Below are 15,887 nucleotides of genomic sequence, written 5' to 3' on the forward strand. Positions count from 1 at the left end.
ACTAAATTTTGCTTTATGCCTACCTAAGAGGCATTGAATTCTTAGGCATACCTTCAGAAGCACGTGGGAAAGCAAGGAATGTGGAAAGAGTGAGAAGAGTACTGAGGAAAGAGAATAAACAGAAACTTGAAAAAAGTCTGGAGTCTATGGAGGAAAAACAGAGGTCAATGAGAAAAAGAAAGGCATTTTCAAAGTAGAGACTTAATGTGTGCATGATAGCAACCTAACCTTCTTGAGAATTTTAGTACATTCTGACTAGTTTTTGAAGAACATCATATAAATATGTGTCTGGGACAAGTAAGAATAGAGGGATAGGATAATTCTTGGATGAGACTTAGAATTAGACAGAAGCTAGAATATGGTGATCAAATGTAATAGGAGAACCAAAGTAGCTGGAACTCGGTTGGAGTACTTACTCCTTGATCCTGCTCAACTACACTAAATTTGGGGCCTCTGTTCCCCTGCCAGGAACTGGACCTTCATAGACACAGGGTATTAGATGGAGAAAACCTGAGAAGCCATAGGCATATAGGAGAGTATCTTTATTGTGGACCAAGTAACTATTGCTAACTAAGAGCCATCAGACAAAACAGTTCTTCAAAGTAGCCTCATGAAGTAGCCGTACAAAGAAGTCCTTACTAATACAGTAGTAAACACAGGAGCCATAACAAGCAGTGGCACACTGGCTGGTCAACAACACATCTTTGTACCAACTTATACAAGAGAGGCTTCTTCCCAAATAGTGACATCAATATTTGGGTTACAGAAAGGTATGCCTATGCAGTATAGACTGGTACAGTAATATCACTGTGTCCTTGCTTTTGCATCTTTGTATAACAAATCGGTCTTCAGCATCTGGCGTACACTGAAGAGGGACCCCACACTCCAATTGGCTTTGAACATCTGGCGTATTCTGATTAGGGTTTCCACAGACTCTAATAGATCTAGTTCAGGACTTTGAGCACTTCACAGAATCTGAGATAAAGAGCCTTGAAGTTAATGTTATTTTCATTTTAGCTGATTTATAGGTTTTACCAGTAGGAAGAACAACAAGAAGTGGTGTGGTTTTGTGGAAATAACATTGGACTCATTGTTAGAAGACAAGATTCAGTCCTAGCACTCCCACCAATAGGGCTAGCTACTTCACAACTTACTTTCTCTGGATCTCAACTTTCTTACTTGTACAAAGAAAAGATGGGATAAGAAGGACTCTAAACTACCTACAAATCCTAGTGTTTTCTGACACTAAAATATACTTACCTGGGGGGAATTCATCATGTTTTGCTTGTGGGAGTCCAAGAATAGGGTATATAAATCGTATTGCTTGGATTTCTCCACTGTGTACTCCCATCATCCTAATTAGAAATTAAATTAAGAGTAAACAAAAACCACAAACACTTTAAATATTAGCATAAAAGAGCATGTTCTCTATTAATCTAATGGTATTTGAGCAAAACTTGTGAATTTAAACTTTGGCAGAGCGACAATAAGTATGAAATATAAACCATTTTTGGTAAATGTTGATTTTATAAACATTTTAAGACGAACTATGGGAAATTATCACAAGTAAAAATAAAATACAACCATTATGAGATGTATGTTAAAACTAAAGAACATTTCTACCTATACTTAAAGCTTGGTATTGATATTTTTTTATGTGACTAGAGTGTGATTAATCACAGGTAGTACAATTCCCATGGGTTATATTCTATTGTAAATTGGACAAGCAAAGCACACATACAAAAATTCCATTAAATACAGGACTTCAGAAAGGAGCACTTTCCTTTTGGGAGATGCCAGTTAAAAGAAAGAGGACATTTCTCAAAATATTTTAAGTACATTTATATACTACCAAGAGGATAACTATACTAGAATGATTCTGATTATTGTTGAAACAGGTTTTTCCTGTTAAAAATGAACATAAGTCATGGCAGGCAGGACCAGCTTCATAGGAGTGTGACCTGTGTATTAGCACAAAAATCACACACTTAGCATTACTCCGTGCTTGTTTAATATACTATTATACCTGTCTTAAAATTATTAATAATTTTTGAAGAAGGGCTCCCTCATTTTCACTTTTACATGAGGACCCACAAATCATGTAGACGGTCTTGACAACAGGAGTGATGAAAAAGCATGGCAGAATGTAACCAAAGGAAATCTTTCTTTCAAATGTGGAGATGAAATATATACATATAGGGCAAAATAAGAATTTCTTTTTAATTAAGACTTCTACACAATTATTTAATTTAACTATAATAGCAGAGAAAGCATTTGCATTTTCTATCATTATTGGAGTCGGCTTAAATTTCAGCTAGGAAACGAGGATACAAGTCTTCTGCATTCTGGCAATGAAACAGGATACTCTAGTCATGGGAGAGGTTTTATCAGGATGTCATATCCACCTGGCACTGTGCCATCAGTAGATGAATACCAGCATCACAAGTCTTATACTTTATCCAGATAAGTTGTTTTTGTTGTTCTCCCAAATATAGATTACTTATTGTCTTAGCAGTAACTATTTTCTTAGTTTAAAAAGAGACCTTTGCATATATCTGAGTCTGTTAAGTTTGAGTTACTCATCACTTTTAACTTCACGTCAGCAAAGATACACACTATACCCATTTAACAAATACATTTTCCTCCTCTGAACATATAAATTTCAACATGTCAGAGAATAAAAAGCATGACCTTTATGTTGCATCACATATAAAAGAAGCTGATTGTATCACTGCCAGACAAAATGAAGTCAATATACTTATTTAAATGTTACCTTTTCATCTCTGGAGTCAATTCATCAAAATTGTCAATAGGCCAATTTTTTCCATTTGCCCTCCTCATTTGAACAATGGCCATTGTCTTTCTTAATTTCATAACTCTGGGATTAAAACACACTGGGATAGGAATAATCCCTTTAGGAGGCAATTCAATTCCTGTATAAAAAACAACAACATAATACAAAATAAGTTTTAATGTGGGAAAAATTTAAGAATATAATCTTATGAGCAGAAAGTAATCTAATTAATTTACTGATAATTTTTATTCAACTTCTGAATAAAAAACACATTATACAAAATTATAAGCTCACTTTACTGGCTTTACTATTTTTTCTGAAATATCATCAACTCTATTAAAAAAATATATCTTAGGCCCTTGCTAGGTTGGTTGGAGCATCGTCCTGATATGCCAAAGTTGCAGTTTGATCCTTGGTCAAGGCAAATACAACAAAGCAACCAAAGAACACACAAATAAGTGCAACAACAAATCAATGTCTCTCTATCTCTATTTCTCTCCCTTGCCCCTTTCCTCTCTCTCTCTCTCAAATTCAATCAATAAGGTTCTCTCCTGAAGGGGATAGAGGGCTGAAGAAATGTGAAATGTGACGACCCTTCAATAAATTCTGTATTTTTTTCGTTCTCTAGTTTATTTCTTTTTACCCTGTCTTCTAATTCAGTGATCTGATCCTCAGCTTCCCCTACTCTGCTATATATTCCTTCCAATGTGTTCTATATTAGTGCTATGTAATTCTTCATTTCTTTTTTTAAAATATGCTTTATTGAATTTTTACAGAGAGGAAGGGAGGGCGATAGAGAGTTAGAAACATCAATGAGGGAGAAACAATCAGCTGTCTCCTGCACAACCCCCACTGGGGATGTGCCCATAACCAAGGTACATGCCCCTGACCAGAATTGAACCTGGCACCCTTCAGTCTGCAAACTGATGCTCTATCCACTAAGCCAAACCAGTCAGGAAAATTCTTCATTTCTGACTGGTCTTTTTTCATAGTTACTATATCTTTTCTCATGCTGTTGAGCATCACTGCCATCATTATTCTAACTCTATATCTGATAAATGTATTTTCTCCATTACATTTAGCTCTTCTTTTAGAGAATTACCTTGTTCTTTCATTTAGGGTGTGTGTTTTTTGTTTGTTTGTTTGTTTGTTTGTTTTCTCCCTATTTAGGGTGCATATTTGGGTTTGTGTCTATATGTTAGGTAGATCTGCTATGACTCCTGACCTGTAGTGCAGGTCAATGTCAGATGCTATTTGTGACAGGCCCTGAATACCTTATCTGGAGCTATTAGCAATCCACAGCTTGTGGCTCCCTCTGTTGGGGTTGGGTGCCTTTGGAAAGGCCAGGATATGCACCAGGATCTGCTTTCTGGTTCCAGAAGGAAATCAGGCAAAGACTCAAAGACTCCAGAGATCTGCCTCTTCCTGAAGTCCAAATGCCATTCAGTTGATTTGCCTCATGCTATCAACCACAGGATTGTGTGAGAGGTTTCCCAACAGAGTGGGGCAATCTCCCCCACCATCCCAACTCCAGGCAAAAGCTTCCTGGATGGTAAAGATCTGTAGAAGAAAGATAAGATGTCCTCTGCAGCATGAGGGAATGACTCCTCACAGGGGACTGAGGTGGCTGCCTTCTGAGCTCTAACCACAAAGCCCCCATTCCTGTATTATGCTCACACAGCTCTAGTCCACTCTGCCCACCCTCTGCCAGACCCCAAGGTGAGTGGCTGCATAGGAAATTTTGTGTGTTGTCTCTTTAAGAGGTTGCCTACATTTGAAGCCATCTCTCCCTGGCAGGCAGCAAATCTGCTCATTTTAACAGCCAGATATTATGTCGGCATCTTTCTCAGTCCTGCTACTCTCAGCTGGGCAGCCAGCTGGGATTTAGATCCCTGATTTCTCATGGGAACCCCTTACAGCTGAGATTTCCCTCCATAACTTCAGCTGCTGTTTGTAGGAGCCTGGCCAACCCTCTTGTACCTCCACACTTCCTACCAGTCTCTGGGGTCTCCACTTTCCCTCCTTGGTTATCAGGATTTTTTCCAGCTAGTATTCAGTTGATTATTCAAGATGGTTTGTCTGTATTTTAGTTGTAATTCCAAATTGGTTGTGGGAGAGTGTTGCTGTACCTTACACTTACTCCGCCAACATTTTGGAATGTTCCTCACTTCTATTTTATAAGGAATCTACCCATGTTTCATTCTGAAGCCTATGTGCTTTCATTTTTATAATTAAATATTCAATCTATATGAAATTTATCCATATATATGGAATGAAGAATGTATTCAATATTATGAGTTTTCTATATGGGATTAGTTATTCCGAAACCACTATTTGAAAGTTAACTTATTTGAAACACTATCTTCATGGAATTCCTATATGCATTTTGGTCTTCCTCTGGACTCCCTAGATTTCTTTGGTCTTTCTTTTCATGTGAAAATATCACATTTTTAAATTATAGGTTCTGTAGTGTCTAGTATGACTAACTAACTGCTTTCTTCTCTAGATCATAATTTAAAAATAATTTTTCTAATTTTGGAATGAACTGTTAGCTCCAGGAAGTGAATGAGGTGGCAAATACTACTTCTTAATATATATATATATATATATATATATATATATATATATATATATATATATATATATATATATAAAATGGATTTTTTTTACATAGAGAGAGGAGAGGGATAGAGAGTTAGAAACATTGATTAGAGAGAAACATTGATCAGCTGCCTCCTGCACACCCCTACTGGGGATGTGCCCAGAACCAAGGTATATGCCCTTGACTGGAATTGAACCTAGAACCCTTCAGTCCCAAGGCTGACACTCTATCCACTAAGCCAAACCAGTCAGGGCCAAATAGTAATTCTAATGGAATCACCCTACATTTATACTTTAATGATAATTCACATTTTTTTCTCATTCATGATCTACCCTAGAGCAATAATTGCTTTATTTTATTTTTCTCTATTGAGCATTATTTAAGGTGCTCCTCGGTTCTTAGAATAAGTTTTTCACCACAGTGCCTTGGGTTCTATTTAACAAAACTCAGACCTTAAAAACTATTTAAATAAGTTTAATTTCTGTTCTCATCATAGGAATGTTGTAGTGGTATATGATGGTCTAAATTCTAGGTTATAGAGATTTCTCTGAAGGACAGGCATCCAGGTATCTTTGTATACCTAGAGCTGTAGCTTTGTTGTTTTTGCCCCCCTCCCAATAAAATCAGTAGCTTCACTAGCTAGTTATGAAATCCACCTATTTTATGCAATAAATCTTAATTATAAATCTATGTTATTGGAACCTAAACTCACTGGTGAGATAATTGGTCACTTGATATAATAGGAAGGAAATTTGTTTTTAATTTTTTTAATGATTTTTTTTAGACAGAGAGGATGGGAGAGAGGGAGAGAGAAAAAGATCCATGAGAGAGAATCATGTATCAGCTGCCTCCTCCACGCCCCCTACTGGGTATCAAGCCTGCAATTTGGGCATGTGCCCTGATTGGGAATCAAACCCAGGACCCTTGAGTCCACAGGTCAATGCTCAACCACTGAGCCATGCTGGCTGGACTGGAAGGGAAATTTTATTTAAAATATGAAATTATGCTCAGCTGCCAACATAATTTAGTAAACATTCATAACAATTATCTGGAGATTGGACCTGCTTTATGTGCAAGCAGCAACACACATAAATAAATGTCACTAAACACTGAGTTTTGAAGACATTTTCCACTTTATAAGTGGGAAAATTTAAATTGAAAACAACATTATTGCAAATAACATTTTTATTATTGATGTCAAAATACATGATATATGTTAACTAAAATCAATTTGAGACATAGCAATTATCTCTTATAAGGAATGAAAAGTCTTTTCTAATGCTAATGCTAGAACTTTGCTTATTTATCTCTGATTATTAGCAATCACATAAACAAATGATACATATTTTATATTTTAAAATAATAGACATCATAGACACCAAACATAGGATATATCGTTATCATTTTGATTATTCTCTCATATCATGATATGACATAATCCCTATCTAATACAAAATATTTGAGGTAATTATAAACATGCAGTTGTAGAAAATGAAAGCAAGACCCCATATATTCTTTACCCAGTGATCTCCTATGGTCACATCTTATAAGACTGTAATACCAAAACCAGAATATTTATATTGATACAGTTGAAATATAGAAAGTTTCATCATGAAAAGTATGCCTCTAATAGACTTTTAATATCCCTGTGTCATTACAACTTCTAATCTGTTCTCCATTTCTATAATTTTGTTAAATGAAAAGAATCATACAGTATATAAACTTTTGCAGTAAACTTTTTTTATTCAGCATAATTCCCTAGATATTCAGTCAACTTGGGCTTATTAAAAATGTATTCAGGCCAAAACCAGTTTGGCTCAATGGATAGAGCGTTGGTTTGGGGACTGAAGGGTCCTGGGTTCAATTCTGGTCAAGGGCATGTACCCTGGTTGCAGTCACATCCCCAGTGGGGGGTGTGCAGGAGGCAGCTGATTGATTACTCTCTCTCATCGATGTTTCTAACTCTTTATCTCTCTCCCTTCCTCTCTGTACAAGATCAATAAAATATATTAAAAAACAAACAAACAAATAAATAAATAAATAAAATAAAAATAAATTCAGTAAAACAACGGATACAAAATTAACATTCAGATTAGTTGCATTTTTATGATATACACCAAATAGAGGTCTGGTGCATGGATTCGTGCACTGGTGGGGTCCCTCGGCCTGGCCTCCTGGGATAGGGCCAAAAGTGGCTCTCCAACATCTCCTGAGGGGTCCCAGATTGCAAGATGTCCCAGATTGCTGGCCAACCACTCATGTCCCCTCCCCCTGGCCAGGTGGGAGAGTCCCAGTGCATGAATTCGTGCATGGATGGGGTCTGACCAGCCTGGCCAGGGGGAGGGGACATGGGTGGTTGTATATGTATATATGTACATATATGTGTATATATATCTATATACATATGTGTGTGTGTGTGTGTGTGTGTGTGTGTGTGTGTACAGCCTAGCCTGTACCCTCTCCAATCTGGGACCCCTCAGGATCGGGTCTAAACGGGCAATCAGACATCCCTCTCACAATACAGGACTGATGGTTCCAAACTGCTCACCTGCCCGTCTGCCTGATTGCTCCCTAACCACACCCTTGAAAGCCTGATCAACACCTAACTGCTCCCCTGCCAGCCTGATTTCCCCTAACTGCCCTCCCCTGCCAACTTCGTCACCCCTAACTGTCCTCCCTTGCAGGTCTGGTCACCCCCAACTGCCCTCCCCTGCTGTCTTTGTCACCCCTAACTCCTCTCCCTTGCCAGCCTGGTTTCCCCTAGTTGCTCTCCCCTACTGACCTGGCCACCTCCAACTGCCCTCCCCTGGAGGCCAGTTCATCCTCAATTGCCCTCTCCTGCAGGCCCTGTCCCTTCCAACTTCCCTCCCCTGCTGGCCATCTTGTGGTGGCCATATTGTGTCCATATGGGGGTGGCCATTTTTGACCACATGGGAGCAGCTATCTTGTGTGTTGGAGTGATGGTCACTCTGCATATTACCTCTGTATTATATAGGATAATGAACTATTAGAAAACAATCCAATTTACAATGGCATCAATAAGAATAAAAAACCTAATAATAAATTTAACCAAGGAGGTAAAAGCCTGTACTTGGAAAACTACAAGGTACTGAAGAAAGAAATTGAAGAAGATACAAGTAAATGGAATGTGTACTATGCTCATGGATAGGAAGAATTAACATAGTTAACTTTTCATACTACTCAAAGCAATTTACAGGTTCAATGCAATCCCTATAAAAATGCTTGCATTTGCTTCAACATCCAGAGACATAACCTCCAGACCCATAGTGATGACCCAGAAGAGCATTCTTGGTATTATGTTCTCACTATGAGTGGTTATGCAAGAGTTGTCATTAACACATGCTTATATAGTCAATCTATGTCAAAGGAGGCAAAAATAAACAATGGAGTAAGGATAGTTTCTTCAATAAACGGTTTTGAGAAAATTGGAAAGACGTGTGAAAAAAAATATTAAACTAGACCTCTTTCTTAGACCATACACAAAAATAAACTAAATGGATTAAAGACTTAAATGTAAGACCCCAAAATATAAAATTCCTAGAAGGAAACATAGGTGATAAACTCTTGACATTGCTCTTTTCAATATCGATATGTCTCTTCAGGTAAGGGAAACAAAGAAACAAATGGGACTATGTCAAATTAAAGTTTTGCACAACAAAGGAAACCATCAACAAAAGGAAAAGATCCCCTACTGAATGGGAGAAGAAAACATTCGATAATGATACATCCAATTTGTAGTTAATATCCAAAATATATAAGGAACTCATACAACTCAACACACAAAAACAACAACAAATAATCCCATTAAAATTATGCAGATGACATAAATATAGTATATTCTTCCAAAGAGGACATGCCGATGTATCAGATGTTTTAATTAATGACAATAACTCACATATCTTTAGAAAAAGGAGGCTACATAGAAAAGCACCAGAGTTGGTCATGGGCTTAGGGAATGGTTAAGAGCCTTTACTGTAGTTTTCATGAAAAAGAATAAGTAAGGTAGGGTAAGTAGGCTAAGCAGGTTCAGGATTGTTTAGTTTGAATAATTTTAATGGACTTTGGGGTATAGGGATTCTAGACCCTGAGGTGATAAGGGTAAGAGAACATTTCTCTTGAAGGTAAAAGCCTAATAGAAGAGGTGTTGGAGGAATAAACTCTGAATTGGTTAGTTTGAATATGAAAGTAAATTACATCTGAATAATTACCATCTCTAGTGAGAGGATTTTCATGCCTGTTAGCAAGGCATCAGATATATATAATCTCTCTATATATAATTATCATAGTCTCTCTCTCTCTCTCTCTCTCTCTCTCTCTCTCTCTCTCTCTCTCTCTCCCTCTCTCCCTCTCTCTCTCTCTCTCTCTCTCTCTCTCTCTCTCTCTCTCTCTCTCTCTCTCTCCTCTATCTTGTGTGCACTCATGCTTCCTATATGTATAAACTCTATATCAGACAGTATTATAATTTTTGCTTCACTCAGAAAATATGATTTAAGAAACACAAAAGAGCCTTGGGTTATGGCTCAGTTGACTGAGTATTCTCCCATGCATCAGATTTGATTCCCGGGCAGGGCACATGCCTGGGTTGCAGGCTGATCCCCAGTAAAGGGTTTGCAAAAGGCAGCCAATTGATGTTCCTCTCTCACCTATGTTTCTATTTCTCTCCCTCTCACTTCCTCTCTCTGAAATCATAAAAGCATATTTTAAAAAATCAAAAGAAGTAGGAGAGTTTATTATTATATTAATATTTGTTTTAGTCATTCTAATGTTCTTCACTTTCTGGAGTTTTAATCATCCTTATATTATATTTCTTATCTACGTAGAGAACATCCTTGAGCCATTCTTTAGGGGCTTGTTTGCTTATAAAAATTGTTTTTCTATTCTCTTATCTGATTATGTATATATTTTGCCTTTATTTATGAAGTATATACTCTCGGATTAGCAAATTAACAGTTTACTACACTTTCAGTACTTGACAAATATGTACCACTTCCTTTTGGCCTCAATGGTTCCAAATGAGAAATCTCTTATTATTTTAGTTTGTGTTTCCCTATAAATAATGCATTGTTTCTCTCCAGCTGGCTTTAAAGATTTGTTTCTTTGTCTTTAGTTTTCAGATGTTTAAATGGATTTTTTTGCTTTAAACTATTTGGAGTTTATTCAGCCTCTTGAATCTCGAGGCAAGTTTAAAATCTCTTTGGCAAGTTTTCAAAGATGTCTTTGAATAGTGGTTCAGTCCCCCACACTCCTTTCCTTCTGGGTTTCTGATGACATAAATGTTATTTCTTTTATTATTTTCTACAGGTTTCTGGAACTCTGTTCTTCCCCTTTCCCCCTTTCTTTGTTACCCCTGTTTTTCAGATTGTGTAAATGATATTGATCTCTCCTCACATTTTGCTTATTCTGTTCTCCATCATCTCCTTTCTCTTCTTGAGCAACATCGTTACTTAACTTACTAAGTTTTGTAAGTTCTATTATTTCCAATTGGTTATTTTTTTCAGATTCTCTATTTTTTTCATTTGTTTAACGAGAATTTAAAATCATATATTGAAGTAGATGTGGGATATTGATTTGATTTGCCTCATTGCAGAAGGGTGGGTGAAAGTTTTATTCCCTGATGGGCCCAAAAGTAAAGACCAAAAGAAAAGATAGGAGGAAATTGTCGATTAGCTCCATCTCTCACCACTTCATTGTACCTTACTGGTGCTAGGTGTGATTGGAAGTTCAGTCCCCCAATGGTTCTAGTTCACATGTGAAAAGAAGGGAAGAATGACAAACCCCCTTCCTCACAATTGTTACCACTGTAACTAGCTAATTAATAATAGGAAAGAAACAAAAGGGAGGCCAGACATTATAAGCATGGCCTTCTTGGCATCTTCACAGGAAGCTGCAATCTCATACTCCCCAGACAACCACCAGTCTATGACTTGCAGATCACTGGGGGAAGGGGTCCAACGAAAGGGAGATGGGCACATGCTCAGTGAAGTTACCCTGATATAGGTAAGGTGCTTGTCAGTCTAACCTAGAATAAAGATAATTGGCTAGAGGGGGGTGGAGCCACTGCAAGCATGTGAAATTTTAGAAAGTTAAAAATCTCCCTCTCTTTCTTCTAGCTTTGTTCCTGTTTCCTTGCACTGGTCCATGTTCCCTCCCTAGCAATGTGTCCCTAGAAGCCCTGTCGCCCATTGCATGCAGACCCCATAGGTAATGGACTGCAGCTGGGAACACAAACTAAGCTAGCCTGGCGCTGGACTAGATTGTGAAAATATGAAACAGAAATTCTGGACAGTGGCTTTAATCCTAGCTCTGCTGAAGACACAGCTGGACTTCTTTTATGGTGGGGTGGAGGGAGAGGGCACCTTGGAAACTTGGGGGTTTAATTCCATGCAAATAAATAGCATTCATTCTCCTATATAAGGCTTAGAAAATTCATTTTCCTGTGACATTGTAAGAAACCCACTTCCACCAGCAACTAGTGGGAACACAGAGAGCTCCCCATCAATAACATCACTTCATTCTATCTTGTTGATGCTTGATAGGGATGTAGACTGAGATCCCCACTGAATCTCACTGACTCTAGGGACTGGCTAGTGTAGGAATGCCTACTGACCCTGAATTTCATCCTACTGAATCTTGCTAACATCAAGCATGGGGAAAAAAGCAGACTGTGTACTAACTCAATTTGCACCAATTTGGTCCATCTCTCTTTCAACAGGTGCAGTTAAAAGTACAAACAGGTCATAAGGCATGGCTTAGAACATATTTTCACTTATCAAAGTCTAGAATTAAAACAAAAATGTGAAGACTACAAAATCGCATTGTTTCTCAAGTGACGCAAATGAGCTAAAGCTGTCACCCCCTATACTATCTCTCCAAACTTTACAGTATCCATCTCTTTAAGGCTCTTGCAGAGAAGCTAATGTATTCTCTGTTTTTCCATACCAGTGGTTTCTGTGTCAGTGATCTTCATTCATTAGTTATGCTATGAATTCTTCTATATTTTATGCATGTGCTCAATTTTAAGCATATTTTATTGTTTTCCCAAAACAGGCACTTGATACTTGAGCCCAACATAATAAAAATATTATCAGAGCAATAAAAATTGAAAGAGTATATTCCATTTTACAAAACAAAATTTCACTTTCTAATTCACATCTTATTTGATCCCAAAACTCATGGAAAAGTGTATAATTTTCCTTTCATTTTATTATCCAGATATTTATTCTAAAATTTTCTTGCTTATGTAATTTCTAGTGCCTAAGGGGGAAAAAAGTATTAATTTACTGATGAGCTGGAAATTTGCAAAGAGAAAACGAATCAAGTATGACTCCTAGGTTTTCAGCAAGATAAACTAGATAAATAATAGTGTCATCAACTGAGATGGAGAAACCTTTGAGGAACAAATTAGCATAAGGGTGAGGGAACAAGTAATATTTAGTAAGAGATACCTACTAAATATCTATGCAGTTAAAACTCAAATATGGAGTTAGAGATATAAATTAAGAGTTTATGGCCAAAACCGGTTTGGCTCAGTGGATAGAGCATCGGCCTGCAGGCTGAAAGGTCCCAGGTTTGATTCTGATCAAGGGCATGTACCTTGGTTCCAGGCACATCCCCAGTAGGGGTTGTGCAAGAGGCAGCTGATCAATGATTCTCATCTATGTTTCTAACTCTCTATCCCTCTCTCTTCCTCTCTGTAAAAAAAATCAATAAAATATTTTTTTTAAAAAGAGTTTATGGTGTGTAGATGGTATGCACAGCCTGAAAGAAAAGATCAGAAGGATAAGATAACTGGAGAAGAGGCAAGACTGAACACTATTTCAAGCCAACACCTAGAGTTCTGATAGCAGATAAGAGATAGAATAGAAGAGTCAGAAGGAATGAACAATGACATAGTAGGAAAACCAAAAGTCAAGCCAATATGACAATTCAAGGAGAGAAAAGTCAACTATATCAAATGCTACCAAGAAATATAGTAAAATAAGGACATAGCATGACCTATAGATATTGCAATATGCAAATCATGATTTTCTTGACAAAAGCAATTTCAGTTAAGTTGTCAAGAATAAATCTTCACTGAATTAAGGTAGACCATTGAGAATAGAGACAAAGAAGCAGAAACTGTGAACATAGATAGTTCTTTCTAGGAAATCATGGTGCTTGTCTTTAAAGCTATTAAGTTCTAAAAGATATATCCTTAAGTATGTAATTTCTTTTGATTGTAACAAGAATTGCAAAATTAAAATGACATTAATGTTAATAAAGTAATAGCAACAGACACTAAAATAGCAATTTTACACTATATGTAAAATTATCTATACATATAAAGAGGTAATATGCTAAATTGTCCAAGAAGGTGTCCCCATAATGACCAATTTGCATATAGATGCAAGTGCTGCAGGGGGGCGGGGCTTGCTGGAGCCAAGTTCCTAAGGGTCTGAAGAGAATGCCTGACAGGAGCCAGGACTGCAAAGAAGGAAGAGGAAGTGGCCACGGGGAGCTCTTCCAATCCCCCTGCATGGACACCCTACCCCAAGCTCTGCACGCGGGGAGGGGGGGGCAGGAGTGGGGGGCGAGGCTGACCAGATGGGGAGAAACCTAGCTTCAGGGGTAGCGGCAGTTCGCACCTCCAACTCCTGATCTCTTCCCTACCACTCCCGTCAGGGGCGCCCACAACAATAGCACACTGGTAACCACACTTTAGCATCCCAGAGGCACAAGGGCCCAAGGCCCACCACTGCCCCGCACCCTCCACTGGGGCCGGGAAAGCCTCTCCTCCCTACAACTTCAGACCCAGTTGCAGGCAGGCCTGAGTGGCCCCCCAGGGTCAGACCCTTCCCCCCCAAACAGCAGCAGCTCTGTCTCCACAGCAGGAGTGTGCTGAACCTCGCTGGGGGCATGGCTAATCCCACCCTCTTAGCCAGCCTAGCTCTGCCCTGGCCCTGGCCCCCACTCAGCTCCAAGAGATTGGAGTCCCACCCTGAACAGGTACAGTTGAGAAACAGACACATACAATTTAAAGAATGGCACCCAGCAGGAAGGTTTGACAGTTACTTCACCTTTGGCCTCACTACCTCCTAACTCCCTGCCCCCCACCAGTGCCTCCAGAGACAACCACCACTATAGGGCTGCTGGCCAGAGCCCGCCCTCCGAGGCCTTCAGAACTCTCCGTAAAGCTTCCATAACCATAGTCCCAGGAAACAATCATGCCCTCCTCCCTAATCAGCACCTGCTATCTGCGAGGGTACCCATGGGCTTAAAAATAACAATCGACATCACTTATTTGATAAAAGATTTCTAGGTTTATTAGCTCAGAACCTCCTCATGACAACCCAGTGAAGTAGGCAGAAAAGAGATTACAGTTTTCATGGTATAAGCATATGTATTCAGAAATGAAGCTCAGAGAGGAAAAGTGTCAAGCCCAGTGGTTCCCAAGGTTCAGCACATGCCCCATGGGAGGGCAATATGATTTTAAGTGGGGGCAATTCAAGAATGAGCTAACAGTGAATTTTTTGCATTTCTTATGGTTCTGGAGGGCCTCATCTACAGCATATCCTACATACTAAAAGGCTAAATGCAAATGATCAAATGGTGAAATGACCGGTCACTATGATGTGCACTGACCACCAGGGGGCAGACACTCAATGCAGGGTCTGCCCTCTGGTGGTCAATGTGCTCCCACAGGGGGAGCGCCACTCAGCCAGAAGCCAGGCTCAAAGCTGGGGAGAACAGCGGCAGTTGTGGGAGCCTCTCCCACCTCTGTGGCAATGCTAAGGATGCCCAACTGCCATCCCACTAAGCCTCAGTTGGACATCCCCTCAGGGCTCCCAGACTGGGAGAGGGAACAGCCCTGGCTGAGGGACTACCCCAAGTGCACAAATTTCATGCACCGGGACTCTGATTATCCTATAAATTTGTATATCCCTCTGTAAGTAGAAAAAGCTTTAAAACTGAGTTTGGGCTTCATATTTATTATCTGGATTAATGCTGATTAATTCATCTTAGTGAATCATCATTGGCATAACTCATGTTGCTTAAAAATACACTTTCTGATGGAATTGGAGAACATTATGCTGAGTGAAATAAGCCAGTCAATGAAAGAGAAACACCACATGATCTCACTCATATGTGGACAATAAGGAACATTATAAACTGATGAACAAAAAGATAGATACAGAGACAGTAAAGCAACAAACAGACTGTCAAATTACAGTGGGGAGGGGAGGAAGATATGGGGGAGATAAGAGATCAACTGAAGGATTTGTATACATGCATATAAGCATAACCAATGGACGCAAAACTCTGGGGAGAGAGGGCATGTATGGTAGTCGGGGGGTGGGGGGGATTGGTAAGATATGTACACATATAATACCTTAATAAAAATAATAGAAGCCCCCCCAAAAAATACACTTTCTCATTTTCAGGATTATGTATGATTTATATGAACTATAATGTCATAAAAATAAAAGATAA

General features: G+C 38.7%; 1 protein-coding gene across 1 annotated transcript in view; it reads right to left on the minus strand.

Annotated features, from left to right (window-relative positions):
• Nucleotides 1-15,887, minus strand: part of CFAP47 (cilia and flagella associated protein 47) — a gene marked incomplete at both ends in the record, with an annotated part of 384,890 nt that overhangs the window by 30,933 nt on the left and 338,070 nt on the right. Inside the window, 2 exons of the mRNA XM_084869970.1 lie at nt 1,261-1,355; nt 2,774-2,933. Of these exons, the coding sequence (XP_084726096.1) occupies nt 1,261-1,355; nt 2,774-2,933 (255 nt within the window). The remainder of the gene's footprint in view (nt 1-1,260; nt 1,356-2,773; nt 2,934-15,887) is intronic.

Source organism: Pipistrellus hanaki, assembly GCF_964339955.1.
Source record: "Pipistrellus hanaki genome assembly, chromosome: X".
Lineage (NCBI taxonomy): Eukaryota > Metazoa > Chordata > Mammalia > Chiroptera > Vespertilionidae > Pipistrellus > Pipistrellus hanaki.